This window comes from Platichthys flesus, chromosome 1 (assembly GCF_949316205.1).
Source record: "Platichthys flesus chromosome 1, fPlaFle2.1, whole genome shotgun sequence".
NCBI classification, from domain to species: domain Eukaryota; kingdom Metazoa; phylum Chordata; class Actinopteri; order Pleuronectiformes; family Pleuronectidae; genus Platichthys; species Platichthys flesus.
Genome location: NC_084945.1, coordinates 10,115,681 through 10,131,168, shown reverse-complemented (window position 1 = coordinate 10,131,168; position 15,488 = coordinate 10,115,681). Strand labels below are relative to the sequence as shown.

General features: G+C 42.0%; 1 protein-coding gene across 1 annotated transcript in view; it reads left to right on the top strand.

Moving 5' to 3' along the window:
• LOC133943105 (ephrin type-A receptor 6-like) overlaps positions 1-15,440 on the top strand; it is a 43,320-nt gene extending 27,880 nt beyond the window's left edge. The window contains exons 9-20 of the mRNA XM_062381855.1: positions 5,717-5,841; positions 6,083-6,245; positions 7,687-7,792; positions 8,675-8,745; positions 10,263-10,388; positions 10,839-11,024; positions 11,134-11,195; positions 12,061-12,270; positions 12,373-12,522; positions 12,663-12,856; positions 13,372-13,521; positions 14,413-15,440. Coding sequence (XP_062237839.1) covers positions 5,717-5,841; positions 6,083-6,245; positions 7,687-7,792; positions 8,675-8,745; positions 10,263-10,388; positions 10,839-11,024; positions 11,134-11,195; positions 12,061-12,270; positions 12,373-12,522; positions 12,663-12,856; positions 13,372-13,521; positions 14,413-14,527 — 1,658 coding nt within the window. The 3' untranslated portion in view covers positions 14,528-15,440. The remainder of the gene's footprint in view (positions 1-5,716; positions 5,842-6,082; positions 6,246-7,686; positions 7,793-8,674; positions 8,746-10,262; positions 10,389-10,838; positions 11,025-11,133; positions 11,196-12,060; positions 12,271-12,372; positions 12,523-12,662; positions 12,857-13,371; positions 13,522-14,412) is intronic.
• Positions 15,441-15,488: the final 48 nt, after the last annotated feature.

The following is a 15,488-nucleotide window of genomic DNA, read 5'->3' as shown; positions in this document are numbered from 1 at the left end:
TCAGCGGAGGAGGAGCAGCTGCCTGTGGGGCTGTTTCCCTGTGGATGTTTAGACTGGATTAACTTGTCAAACTGCCTTTCCTCACGGAGGGTGTGCACCGACAGATTCATGCACCTATGACATTTACATGCACATTTGCTTCCTCCATGTACTTGAAGCCGTGCATATGCTAGTCATTTCCCAGCTCTCCCCTTGGTGCTGTCCGCCCTCTATTTGATCTATTTATGCACATAGTGGAAAATCCAGCAGTAAGTTTCTCACTACAAAATAAAACCATTTGAACCCTTCACAACCCTCTATGCGGCCGTACTCGTGATTGGACAGACCTGCGATTGACAGGCTGCGAGGTGATTCATGTAATTGACTCTGATGTGATGTCAGTGATGGAATGATAACCAATCAAAAGCAGAAATAGCAATTAACTCGCTTTTTCTTTTTCCAGCCAGAAGCAGTGAGAGGATTAACTTTCTGTTGCCATGTTATCTGTTTGTAAATTGCGTATTAATGCCTCATTATGCTCTTAATTATTCCGAGCCTATTAATCAGACTTACTGATAATTTCTCTTCCCCATTTGCCCGAGTGCTTGTCTAACTTTGATAAGTTATGATGCTCAGTAAAGTAAGATGTATGATTTGTCATCAAGCAGGAAGCTCACTGCCTCTGACAGTGTGGTTTAGTGGATTTATCGTCGGGTTGTGTCGCTGCAAGAGCCGAGCGATATCCGCTTTGTCACGGAAAAACACCTCTGATCATTTCGAATGCCTCTTTGTCCACACTCCTCCACACTCGGGCTCACTTTGGAAAACAGGATACGGGTTTCTCTGATTTTTGCCGGTGCTGTTGTCCCACCGGCTCTCGGAGGCAGCAAGGCAAAGCCGAGTGAGCGGGCTGATCTGTGTGTTTATGAACAGTGAGCTGCACTCGGCTCAAAATACACTGTAGTTATTGCTCAGCGGAGCGTCGCTGACTGAAGATTCCTCCCACAAAGTGCACTGCAGCAGTCTGAGAGAGGCACAGAGAAATCAATGCAGATCTGTGTGAGGCTGCTGCACGGAGGTGATCACAAAAATAGGTCTGTTAAAAGTGGAGCTTATGCAAGGTTTGAAAAAACAATACCAACCAGGACCAATGTTATTTTCTGCTTGACTGTTTGGACTGAAGATCAGACTGAGAGACTTTACATGTGTTTTTGTTCAATGTTAAATCTAGTTGTTGTGTCGGTGCAGGATTCAAATATAAGTTGAGTTACTAGGGATCAAACCCTCATCACAAATGTGCGAAGTAATGAAACGCATCTTTGCAGGAACAGCTGCTGCTTCAAATTGTTAAAGTTTTTCAGTTAAACTCCAATCTTCTCATTTTTAAATTCAGCCAAATACTTAAAAATGTCCCGTAATTAATAATTACTTACATCTAATTCTAAGTGATACTTCTATATTGTTCTCTGACTGGTAACTGGTAATATGTGACTTATGTTTGCTCAATGGTCCGAAAAGTCAATTACATCCATATACATACATGTGCAGCCTGGGGTGTACAGTGTGATTATAACTTTAAACTTTATTACAGGTGGGATCAACATATTCACCTCCTGATTTGACAGAGTCTGCTGGTGCTGCTTGTTGTGTGGTGGCTGCTCATGAGTTCACTGCTTTTCTTCTAACATCTTTTTCTTCCTCCTCGAGAGGAACTGGTGACCTTGTCCTGTCAAAGCCTCTTTCCAGATCTGGAGGTGTAGCTTTTTTCTTCTGCAGACTCCTCCCTGATTTGTACTTGGAGCATTACGTGAGACTGTTTAAGCAGATCCACCGGGGGCATTCAATTAGATTGGCTCGTTTGCCTTGTTTGTTTGTTTTTTTCCGATTGACACCGAGGTTTGGGAGAAACCATTCACACTTACTTTCACACCTCATTTCATTTAGAGTCTCTAACCTTACCCAACCCCAATCTTAATATCTTTGGACTCTGGGGGGGGTGGGGGGGGAGCTGGAGAACCTTGAGAAAACACACGCACACATGAGGAGATCATGCAAACTCTTCAAAGAAAGACCCCCGGCCAAACTGGGATATGAACAAATGGGGTCCTGAAAGATAAACTCCCTTGTGACTTCTGAGTCAATTTAATGCTTATAGCACCTTTTTCTTCTGTTTCGAAAAGATCCCATTAGCTACCTTGTCGACCTCATGATTATGTCAATCAAGATCGAACAAAGTTCTCACATGTTTAATCCACGTGTGAACACTTCCCAGTGTTTTGCGGTGTCCTGATTCAGGAGATTTTGTTACTTGGCTCTTTCCCCCTTCCCTCCTGTGGATTCTCCTCTGTTTTCATCTTCCCTGCTCTGGGAATACGGCCGACTTCTATTTATATGCCAGGGAGACGCAACCTCCTGGGATTATAGCTCTTTACAGCTCTCTCTGCTCTCTCTCTATCTCTTTCTCTCTCCTTCCTCCCCATCTGTCCTTTCTGTACACGTTTGAGCTCGTATAGTTGAGGGTTAACCTATTTTTACATGTTTCCAATAAACCAATGAGACCTTATAGATTCTCTTGAGCTGTTTGAAATGTGATTGAACTGTAATGACAGTGATTGTTCCCTTTGAACCGCTCATCTACAGCGAGGGGATTGATTTCTCCTCAAGCTGGGACGGCGTCACGCATGAGAGATTGTTTTGGGGAGTTTCCCCCTTTTTTGCAAAAAGTGTCAATACTCACAAAGATGGAAAAACACAGTGACACAGTGACAGATACACAACATCATACTGCATTGTGCAGATGGAAATCACCTCCTGTAATGTGATTCTAACCCTGTAAGTGGGTTATACATATTTATCTGGCTGGAAGCAGCTGATGCCAACCGCAAAATATCACCATTCCTAGTTTGAACATGACATTTATGGGAGCTGTTGTTGTTTATATATGTTATAAACCGATTCAGTCGAATGGAAAGCGCATGCACTCACACATTTTCTCAGGAGTTTACATTTCGAGGTGGATTCGTGCTTGATTTTGTGGATTTTGTGCTTCTATGGTTTGAAATTGAACACATGTACTCATGGTATGAGTTCAAGTCTCTGTTGATACATCACTGGTGACCAAACGTGACTGGTGCTTAGACTCTGGACATCTCTGCTGGTCTGAACATGCATTATGTATGTCGGAGCTGCTCCTGCAGATTAGACCATGTTCGCCTCAGGTCTCCTCAAAGTCTTTTGCTTGGATACAGATGTTTCACTGTGTGTTAGTACTGTGCACTTCAGCTGAACATTTTTTTCAAATACATCCACCAAGGCAGTCTTGTCTGTTTGTTGGTTGGTGTTTTTCTTTGAAGGACTAGCAAACCATTTGACATATTTCCAGGAGACGTTGTGGAAGGAAGCAGTATGAGTCAGGGAATCAGGGGATGGATCCAGGATCTCTTTATTACTTTCTTTAACATTGGGAGCTATGGTGTTTTGAGATTTAGTGATCGGGAGCTCAATGAAAACATATCAGGCACATTTAGGGGAGCGACATCCATGAGTGTGTGTGTAGTTTGCTGCATGTTGATTGGATTTCAGGGGAAGGTAGGTGGAGGTGTGCACTCTGCTGAGTTGTTATCGAGTTCCAGCTTGCTCTTTCGGTTTCTGGAGAATGTTTTTTTTTTTTACTGTTGCTCAATTATTCTGATTATGTCAAATTGACCTTTAGGAAACTGCGAGTGGCATGTTCTACCAATTTTATGACATTTTCCCGGCAAAACATGAATTGATTGACGGATTAAAAATAAATGCTGTATTAACCGATCATGACAATAATCTTTGTCCTACCGTCTGAATTTGCTGTTGTTCAGGAACACAGTGTAGTCTCGTCAACAGATCCACAGCACACTCACCTGTCCATTCTTTCACCTGATAGAAGAGAAGAACAGGTTGTAATAATGAGTGCAGCCGACACCCCGCTGGTCATTATTACACTCGAACCTGCAGTTATTCAGATGTGACTCAGATGACATTTGCAAAACAACTCCCTGGAGTTTGTTGTTGACTTGCCTGGGCACCTTTGCGCTGCAGTGCTCTGTCAGTGAATCCTGTTTGTGGATGTGTCTGCTGTTGGCCATTAGGAACTGCAGCAGGCAGCCAGACTGAGATATTCCCACTACACATCCCGGCGCTCCGAGCGGCTCAGCTACCACCTGCTAGCAGGAAATAAGGGCAAATGTTACCTGGAATAACATGGCTGACAGCAGATGTGTGATCTGGCGCCGCAACTTCTCCAATAGACTGCACGGCCCGATGACTGAGAGCCAGTCCAAGAGTGAGTTAGGAAGGATGCTCACCATAGTTTCTTATTTGCTGTGAGTTGCTCAATCTATTTGTATTAAACTCGGTTTTCTGTGTGTGTTTGTCACATACAAGACATGTTTGGAAGTTTCAGATGCTCGAAGGAATGCACGTTCAAACACTCGAGTCAGGAGTCTGAGTTTTTTTTTATTGTAATGTAAAAGTCAGACACACCTTAAATCTACATAATTGTTACCTGGAGAGCCCATTTTTGCAGCGGTCAGCATCAAACTCTTGCCTCCTGCGTGCACCGTTCTCCTTTTTGTTCTTTTCTGTTTTGTACAAGTTAAATTGGTTGAGCTGCTGGACCTTGAAGCGTTCGTCTCTGCTCGAAAATCCTGACTTCCTGACCAGCTGTGAAAATTGTATTTCACCCCAACCCCTCATGTAACACAGTAACTTTCTGAGGTGTCCCAGCCTTCTTTGTGTCTTGCACGAGGACAGTGTGAGACATCTCTCTGGTCGGTGTTGGAATTTGTATTCCGTCAGTGATTTGTATTCCAGCACTGATCCTCCAGACAGCACACTAAACAACAGAGGGACTGGATCTATTATTTTGCCAAATCTCTTCAAGCGGGGGCTTAATGAATAATTAATGGTAAATATTTGAATCTCCGCGAGGTGATTTTTATGTCTCCTTAGCAACCTTGTGTAAAATGCTCCCTCCAAATTCAGCAGTGACGACAGGAATGATGAGCAGCTGCAGTTTGGTTAACAAAGATGTTTGTCTCAAACGTCATATTAGAGCAGGGCCGTGAAAGGTTTATTTCTTGGTTTACCTTTCTCTTTGGGTATTATCCACTAAGACATTGTTCAATGTTGAAATCCTTCAAACGGTGACTGGAGACACATTGCAGTCGTGTCCCTGAACTCAGTGTGCTCACCTCTCTTAGATAAGTGACCATCGGTTCCTCATTCCTGCCATAAAACCTCAGATCAGTTTAACTTTATTTGCATTGGTGCAAAGTCACAACACATCTCTCAAGGTGCTTCCTTGAGTAAGGTCCTAGATCTTACAATACTTTAGAGAAACCCAACAGCTTCCACAATGAGCAGGGAGAGAAACCCTCCAACAGAACCACGGCCATCTGCCTCAATTGGCTGGGGTGCAAGGAGAGAATCTGTTTAATTGTTATAACTGATAACTGTTGCAAAGACATTATCAATTATTATCCAGCTGAAGTTTCTCTCGTTTTATTTACTTTTATGTCAAAGTTCCCTCTTTGGCACATGCAGGTTCATTAAGGAAAATCTAGGTCAAATAATTTTCCATATTTGTTTTTAGTTTAGAAGTATCGTGAAATGACCAGTGTGCACATGTATACTAGTGCATCAGAATGTGGATTTTCTCTTCTTGGCTCAACCCCCTGCTTCGCTCTGACTGCATCATCAGGTCCAGCTCTGGTGGGCGTCATCAGAAAGGACTCGGCCACTCAAACCAGCATCGCTCTCTCCTGGTCAGAAGTGGAACTGCCTCCTTCCGACATAGTGGATTACGAGATCAAGTACTTTGAGAAGGTAAGGACGTTTTTTTTTTTTTGTGAAAATACACAAGGCCCTTTACAAGCAATGTTACAGAAATTGGAGAAAAAAAATTTCCCCATCCACCCCCTGATCTAGACATGCATCAAAATGTAAAAGAGGTAATTCAGTAATGTGCCTTGTGCAATGATCTGCCTTCATAGCTTTTGTTCAAACATTTAATTGCCAAAGAGTACTTTTGTCTACCAACTCTTATGATGTGTTGTTGCTTGTCCAGGATCAAGAGCAGCTGAGCTACTCATCGACACGCACCAAGTCCCCCAGCGTGGTGGTCACAGGCCTCAGACCATCCACTGTGTATGTCTTCCACGTGCGCGCTCGCACTGCTTCTGGTTACACCGCTTACAGCCCCAACTTTGAGTTCGCCACCGCATTAGAGGGTAAGACAGCGTGGGGGGGGGGGGGGGGGGTGTAAAGGAGCAGCGGCTTTGCTTTGTGTGTGTGTGCGAGGCAGGAATGACTCTGACATCCAGTTGATTGGATTGGTGTTGAGATCCCAGTAGATATGGAGTTTGGTTTGAATGCAACGCATGGGGACAATAAGAGGAGTCATCTGTGCTGATCAACAACCCTATAAAACCCCAGGAGACAATTCATGGTCATTCCTTGCTGTGGATCAGTGAAACTCATCAGCGCCTCCTCGGGCATGCGCCATTTATTTAAATGTTTATAAGCTCTGTAAGTTCCTGACTCAGGCTGTGCAGTTGTGCTTATTACAGTTTCCATGCACAGGTAACACTTGGATGATTCTAACCCTGAAATATGCAGGGATGAACACATTCACACACATTCACACACACACACACACACACACACACACACCCATACACACACACACACAAACACACACACTCTTTTAGAGATGAGATGTCCACCTTCACAATCTCATCATCCCAGGACCAATACTTCGGATGCAGGTCCATTTACATAGTTGGATTGTGCCTCCACATTAAAGTCACCTCCTCTCCTCTCTTATCTAATTCAACCAATGCAGTGCAGTGAATTAGACCTCTTTCATGCTCCTTGACCATTTATTTAATTTTATACAAACTGAATATTTTTGGGTTCATCCAAATATATGAATCACTGAATATATGTGTCACAACATTTACTCTGCACATGTACTGAGGCTCAGCCACTGTTGTGATGATGGATTCAGGGATCAGGAAATATGTCTGTCTCCTACAACCCTTCAGATTTTGTTAGAAATAAAGAAACACAGTTACACTTAATGGTAATAGTTGCAAGACACAGAAGACCACAACAAAGGAGATTCAATTATATTATTAACTCTCCCAATGCCACGTCAAGTCAAGTTCTAATGTGAGCTGTTGTCAAAACATAATGTACTTTTCATCATTTGCCTTTGGGAAAAAATTGTTTGGTGTGTCAGAGGTAGAAAGGAGTATCCATGATGTTCCAACTTACCAATAGAAAAGTAAGACACAAAATGGTTTTAGAAAGATTTATGTGTAAACAAATCCAAGTCTGAATGAAACCAATTAGAAGCATGTGTAATCTGGTTTATTTGGATTATAATACAGAGCAGAAGCAGATTACTTGATGTGTGATTTAAATGTGGTCACATCATTCATGTGTTAAAGAATAAGGACACAGTCAAATGAGAGGATCTCATCTGTTGCAAGTTCTCTAGTGATAAATATTGACAATGTTTAAATGAGCGACATGGAAACTAAAACCATTTACCAAGAATACTGACCATTTCCAATGTAATGTGTCAATCTTCTGATTTGAGCTATAATCTCAACACTGAAAGATCTCTTATAAATTTTCTTTCTCCTCTGCTCTTGTTCTCCTCAGATCTCGATATCGCTGATCAGGGTCAAGTTCTGGTGGTCGTCACTGCGTCTGTAGGAGGTTTCTCCCTGTTGGTTATCCTCACCCTCTTCCTCCTCATCACTGGACGGTAAGACGCCATATGTGCCTCTCTGGTTTCACACACACACACACACACACACACAAACACACACACACCTTTGTGCTTCACATAATCTCCAGAGTGGGGCTACAGCCTGGAGGTCTGTTAATAGACTCTCTTAAGCCACCAAGCAGACACTCTTATTTTCCAAATGGCTGAACCAATTTTCTGCCTAATTACTCAGCATGTAAGTACCAGCAGTTTGCTCCATTCCATTAACTTCTGCAGACTGTTGTCTTCAGTCTGGTTCACCGGACTTTGCCGTTAGTGGCACTTACTAATAAACAGTGAAAAATGACTCAGACTCTGTGCAAACTTTGTCTGGATTTTTACTTGTCCAGGTTTTTAATTGGGATCTGAGGTGGTTATCTTTGGCTCAGGTACTTTCTTACTGTGCCTCGTGTCAAAAAACTTTTGGATTTTTTAAACGTGATATTTAAACTCCAATTCATCAAGATTCAGCTTAGAATTCATACGTTTTTTCCCCATTTTGTTTATGTATATTAACTTGTAGATAACCTTGGCATTTTCAAACAGCTCCAAGCCTTACATTTATTCAAAGTTGGGAAATGGAAAATTTTATAGAAACACACAAGCTGCCTTTTATTTTAGAAGAGAAATATTTGCAAAGCAAAATGTGTGTGATATAAAAGGCAGACGCCTAAAGGTTCAGTTTGGGGAAAAAGGTTTATTTTGAACAATTTTAGGCTGTTTTCCACTTTTTCTCATGAGGACAGTAGATAAGTTCGATATCATATGTTTCTGCTGCTAATTCACTCTGTTGTATTGAGGTTTATCAGCAGAAAGATATAAGACAATGAGTAGATGAGTGTGATTTGTACTCTTTGCTAATCTGGTTAATTTGTACAGGTGTCAGGGCTACATTAAAGCCAGGATGAAGTCAGAGGAGAAGAGGAGGACTCGCTTCCGCAGTGGACATGGTAGTGAACACAACTTTTATTTTGTTTGTGTGTGTGTGTGTGTGTGTGTGTTGAAGGTCTCGCGGGGTTTGTGCCCTTTATTAGTTGACTAGATGAGAGCACTAGGTTAATGCTAACATGCACCATCTATCCATCTCAATTTTGTTCAGCTTCATATCATCATATATATTTTCGTCCAGTGAACAGAAAGTTGTTTTGCAGCTCACACTTTTTTCTTATTTACAATTTCCTTATCAGTGCTTATCTTACTTAAATTACCCCAGTCTTGTCAGCTCAAATATGCTTTTATGATTCTTTTCATCAGATATTATGAAGATACTTTGAGCCGTTGTAGTTTTCTAAGTCTGTGTTTGTTGTTTGTTCTGTGCTGTTGTGTGCTGGGGAGGCATCACCTCAGCAGGGGGACGCCAGCAGGCTCAACAAACGGCTGAAAGAGTCTTGTTCTGTTATAGAGCCGAGCTCAGACACTCTGGAGACAGAGGCAGAGCGCCGACTGCAAAATGGAATATTTCTCAGGCGAAGCTTTCAGACCTGAACAATACGAGCTAACTCGGCTATAAAGTACACCCGGTCCCCAGCTCGTCTGCACGAGGTGTAACAGGGGCTGCTTCAAGTTATCATTTGTGCCAGTTATAATGCACAGCGCTCAGTGTGACATCATCCCCAGCCTGTGCCACAGAGGAGCAGGTTGAAGTCTGGCTGCCTGCAGTGTCTTCATACACGGAGCTCTGAGGCATTCTCCCAACTCTCTCTGCTCTCTTTCTCCATCATTCGACAAAACTGCAGAGAAACCTCGTAACAGAATAGAAAATACTCCAGTGATGATGGACTCAATGTCGTTGAATCGAGAATGAACTTCTCTGGCACAACAAAAAAAAGAAAGTTAACTTCATGCATTTATTCATTCATTATGTATTTGCTTTACTTTTTGTGGTTTTGTTTTAAGAAATTAATAAGAAAACCTTATATCAGAAACAAGTTTACTTCCTAGATAAGACATAGATCACATATGGAACAAGCATTTTTAAATCTGGTCACCCACAATTCAACAGTGCCAAGCTAACTCACAGACCTTTAACACTGACGCACTTCCTCAAGCTGTACTGTACAGGTGATTGCGTTAACACATTTATTTCCATACTTTGTACACACCGAAAAAAACACATTATCTGATTTGGTTTGCATTTATCTATATCTGCACATATTTTGTACTTTTAAACACATCAGGTCCAATTTTTCCATCCATCAATTATAAAACTGACACGACTGTACCACGTGTTGATACGATTCAACAATGTCCTCACTGCAAAAGTGCTCCGCAGGAAAGCACATGTAAATATTCCATATTTAAAGTTTTGGAGTTGTATATCAAAGTTAAGAATATGTTCTTTCTGTTATATTCCCCCAAAGTTGTGATTTAACATTTCATGAATTTGCTGCAGCAGAACTATATTGAGATTCTACTCAAAAACCATGTGTAAAGTATACCACTGTTGGTTTCTCTTCTTGTCTTCCAGTCCCCTTTTCTGGAATAAAGACGTACGTGGATCCAGACACGTATGAAGACCCCACTCAGGCTATGGAGGAATTTGCCAAAGAGATAGACCCCTCGTATATCTGCATCGAAAGAGTGATCGGTACAGGTACAATCAACACCAATCATTATCTTCTGATAATGAGTGATCTGTAATTACCAAGAAAATACTATTTTGTATCTGTATTATTTTCCTGAATTGGTATGTAACATGAGCATATGTAACAAATGTTCCAGAGGCAGCTGACTTGCACCTCTAACAGAAACACTTAACACTGGGTAACAATTGTATTTTATGAGAAATGTTAAACCTCATAAAGTTTTACTATTAAATTAATACATCCACTTGGCAAGCTGATTTTAAAGTAGTTTATTATACTGGGCCTCTGAGGGGCAGATCCACTGTGGCTGACTGGGAGCAGTAATGTGCTATGGTTCATGTAATCGAACAGATTGTGTCATTCGGTCCATGAAGGTGCCTCCCATTTGTCTGTTTGTTGTAACATGGGCGCCATCTGGTGGAGGCGGTGTGCAATGACCTATTCTCAACACGTTGCAGGTGAATTTGGAGAAGTGTGCAGTGGTCGTTTGCGTGTCCCTGGAAGGATGGACATCGCCGTGGCAATTAAGACACTGAAAGGCGGTTATATGGATCAACAGAGGAGAGACTTTTTACGCGAGGCCTCGATCATGGGACAGTTCAACAACCCCAACATCATCAGGCTGGAGGGGGTCGTCACTAACAGTAAGCTCGGTGTGTGTGTGTGTGTGTGTGTGCACGTCTATCTTCTCTTTAACTTTGGTCTCTTTTTTCTGTTCACTGATCAAATCGTGTATGTCCACCTTTCCTGTAGGCAGACCAGTGATGATAGTGGTGGAGTACATGGAAAATGGAGCACTTGACTCTTTCCTGCGGGTGAGAAGAATATATGCAATATATGCTTAATAGATGAAGAACAAAACTTATTTCGTTATTTTTCTTGGTGGTACTCACACTGGTGGATACATGGATCATATCAAAGACCCTTAGTTGTTCTTATATGAACAAAAGCTTATTTATAACATGATCTGTGGACAGAGATTCTTGGGGCAGCTTCTATGCAAAAAGCCATAACCAAAACGCTTGAAGCACAATAGAAACATCTCAGCCCGGTAGCTTATGGTGGGAAGCAGATATCAAGTCTAGGTCATAATAATTCATGTCAATATTGTTGTGATCTTATCCCAGTGATTGGCAGCAAAACATAAAACCCATTGGAGGAATTTGTATTAATTTGGTCCAAATCTTTCTTTGGTCTAATGGATAAACAGTTTTGAATGTGTGAGTTAAAAGTCAAAGCTAAAGGTGACAGTGACCTCATGTTCTTTCAGAACGTGATATATCGATAACACCCATAGGGAAATTGATCCGGCAAAAATGTTTCACTGGTAGACGAGGATAACTTGAATAGAATTTGAGGTTGAGGTCCCTGTGACCTCCTAAACCGTTTTTGTCTTGTGAACTTGTTAACATGTTAAGAATCCCTAAAGAAAATCCTTTCAAATTTGGCTCAAATGTTTGCTTAGATTCAACGATTCAATAATTAGATTTGGGTGGCCAATGGTCAAAGGCCAGTGGCCTAACTTAACATATTTATGGCCTTTTAAAAATGATATTTCAGGGTGAATTTTTTTAAATTGTTTAACTCAAAGATAAACTGATTCACTTTTATTTTTTAACTAAGACGATATTGTCTTCCTCACACCTTACTTGTCCCCTCTCTTTCTCTTACCCACTCCAGACTCGTGACGGCCAGTTCACAGTGCTCCAGCTGGTCGGCATGCTGCGGGGCATCGCAGTGGGCATGGACTACCTCTCAGATATCGGTTACGTTCACAGAGACCTTGCCGCCCGCAACATCCTGGTGGACGACAACTTGGTGTGTAAAGTGTCCGATTTTGGGATGTCCAGAATCCTTGAAGACGACAGTGAAGCAGCCTACAATGCAACAGTGAGTGAGGATCGAACAGCTGGAGCAGAATTGTGAGGACGTATGGTTCTGAGCCTCTGAAGGTCTCCTTAACAAAACTTCTCTGTCACCACTGTTTGTAAGGGAGGGAAGATACCGATACGCTGGACGGCTCCGGAGGCCATCGCTTATGGAAAGTTCTCTTCAGCGAGCGATGTGTGGAGCTACGGCATTGTCATGTGGGAAGTTATGTCCTATGGCGAGAGGCCCTACTGGGAGATGTCCAATCAAGATGTAAGTCACTAATAACATTCTAAATTCCACAACCACTCAGGCTTGGTGAACACAGCATGTGATTTGTACTGAATCTCTTTTATGAGGGGTGTAACTGTGGGTGGTAGATACAACATTATGTTTACTGATGCTCCTCTCAGGTCATCTTATCTATTGAAGAGGGCTACCGCCTGCCAGCACCGATGGGCTGCCCCGTGACACTTCACCAGCTGATGCTGCACTGCTGGCAGAAGGAGTCCAGCCTGCGGCCACGCTTCGGCGACGTGCTCTCTTTCCTTGAAAAACTCATAGTCAATCCCAGCAGCCTGCTGACGTTGGTGAATGATGTTCAGAGGTACGTATCGATTCTCACAAACATTGTGAGAGTGTTTTGCGTGTTTTGGTCCACTGACTACAAGTTTAGTGACCTTCACAGTACAATGTGTTGTTATCTAAAGCATAATACATGGATATTTCCCAACTAGGAGTCTGCTTTCAATTTCAATAGGATATGAACATTACCTAAGAACAAAAAAACGTGTAAGAGATACTGGAAATAAGCCTGTAGGGTTAGTGAATACATAATTGTTGTTAGTTATCCCAGATTGGAAATGCAGTTCCCTATAGAAACTGGAGAGAACATTCAAGGTTGAGGTGATATATTCACTTTGATTCACTGCTGATGTAACACGTCGCACCGTGTGGATCGTCATCCGAGACTGCATGAAGTGAAACCAATGGATAAGTGAGAGGTAGAAAGTTCTGTATGTTGGGAAATGGTTTGTTGTAATGCAGATACAAGGTTTGCAGCTCACGGCTTTGAATCTGATTATACTCGTGCTCTGCTTGACTTTCTCTTTGTCATCCTAGTTTTTCCGAGTCTCCGGAGGACATGCCAGACTACCCCCTGTTCATCTCCATCGGGGACTGGCTCGACTCCATCAAAATGTGCCAGTACAAGAACAACTTCCTGGCAGCGGGATACACAACACTGGATTCCATTTCAACCATGAGTATAGAGTGAGTGAAGCCAATCGCACAGAGTGCAGCTACGGTATCAAAAAGTACATCAACCCAAGAGACAGGTAGTAGAGTAGCAGCTTAAAAAAGCTGGGAACAATGTCACAAAGGGACAGATTTATTGTTCCAATAATGTCAACAAAAAAAAGTATCTGTACCATAAACTCTATGTGAAAATGGATGTCTCCACTCCTTTCCACTATCCAGAGATTAAGCCAATAAATATGACGGTGTAATTAAGAATGTTCCTTCAGTCTCAGCTATCGTCCACGACAATGCAGCCATTTTTTTTGACAATATCCCCTAAAGATACCTTAAATGACAGGAACTCTCTTGAAAAATAAATTACCTGATGTGTAATTTTTGGTCCTTCCGAATTTATCAATAACACAATGCGAGGGGACAGAGAATGGTGAAGACACTCAGCAAAGGGCAAGATTTTCATTGGGTCTATTTCTGATCCGTTAACATGGAGGAGGCAGGGTTCATGATGCTGTAGTTAAGCCAACCACCAGGGGGCAATCAAGACACCTTGGCTTCAATTTTGTAGAGCTGTCATGTCTTTATATACAGCCTATGATTTGTACAGCTTGTGTGTATCATGTACCCTGATTTTAGAGGTTTTTTCTTGATTTTGATGATAATGCTATGATATGTCACGTGTCCTGGCTTTAAAAATGTGTATTAAGCCTCAGCGAATACTATTGTTACAGTGTTTTGTTCTGCTGTGCTGAATGTTTTTATTGTTCTATCCAACAATTCATTCAAATGGGCTTTTTGCAGGTCAATTTAATGTGGACAACTTCACTGCATGTTTTGCCTTGATCTCTTAGACATTTTGCTGCTGTGCCATGATTATTCAAACTGTATAAATCTTCTTCTCCCCCTCAGCGACATCAGGCGTATTGGGATCTGTTTGATTGGTCACCAGAGGAGAATCATAAGCAGCATACAGTCTCTGCGCCTGCAGCTTCACCACATCCAACAGAGTGGCTTTCAAGTGTGAGGCCACTCCACAAAGACAGACTTTAAAAGTGTGTGTGTGTGTGTATGTGCGCAGGTGTGCACTGAGCTGGAGACAAACCAATGCTCCAACACCAGACATTTTGGTGTAACTGACACCGCTTGTGCTTGTGAGAAAGGAGTCCATCACTAGACCACATCTGGTCTAGATAAAACACACTCATCATCGTATGGCTCATTATCAACACAGCCTCCACAACAACCAACCTCTGTCTGCGTGGGCCAAATGCGGTCTCTGTGTTATCTCAGCTATCACGAGCATTCACTTGAATTTAGGACGTCTTCTCTCCAGTGTCCATTCAAGTGTCCACTGATACCTCTTCTCTCTCCAAGTGACAATCCGATGGTTTCTATGGACTTTGAAAGGTCTAGTGTCTGTGACCTCATGACCAGAGAAGATGTGGATGTACCAAGGTCACATGGGGATCAGAGTGGGATTTTAGTAGCAACCTTTCCAGCTGGTTTATGAATCGCTTCACCAGTAATAAAGATTGACAGAAGGATGAATACAATCATGTTTTTTGAACTGAAGACCGCTGAATGTCAAAAAGATTTTATAGAGATGTGTACGTTCTATCCTCATGATAATGCAGTATGTCTTGTACAAAGAGTCTTGTGAAAGTCGTACGTTTTATTCAGTATGTTTGTTCCTTAATAAACAAGCCTATTTTAATAGTTGGTTTTCTCTCAGACTCAAACCAGCTCAGGCACCAGACTATCAGTCAGGTAACCATGGACGCACAGAGTCTCTCAAACACACACTCACACATGCACAATGACGTTGTCGTCTTAATTGTCACTCAAGGGACTGACACGTTTTCTGGACATCAAGAGTATTGTCAAGCGATTTGTCAAACAGTTGCTGGGAGGTTAATTATGAAAGGCTCGATGGTAAACCTAGCAGTATATTCTTTATGTTATAAATCTACTCTTTTGGATAACAT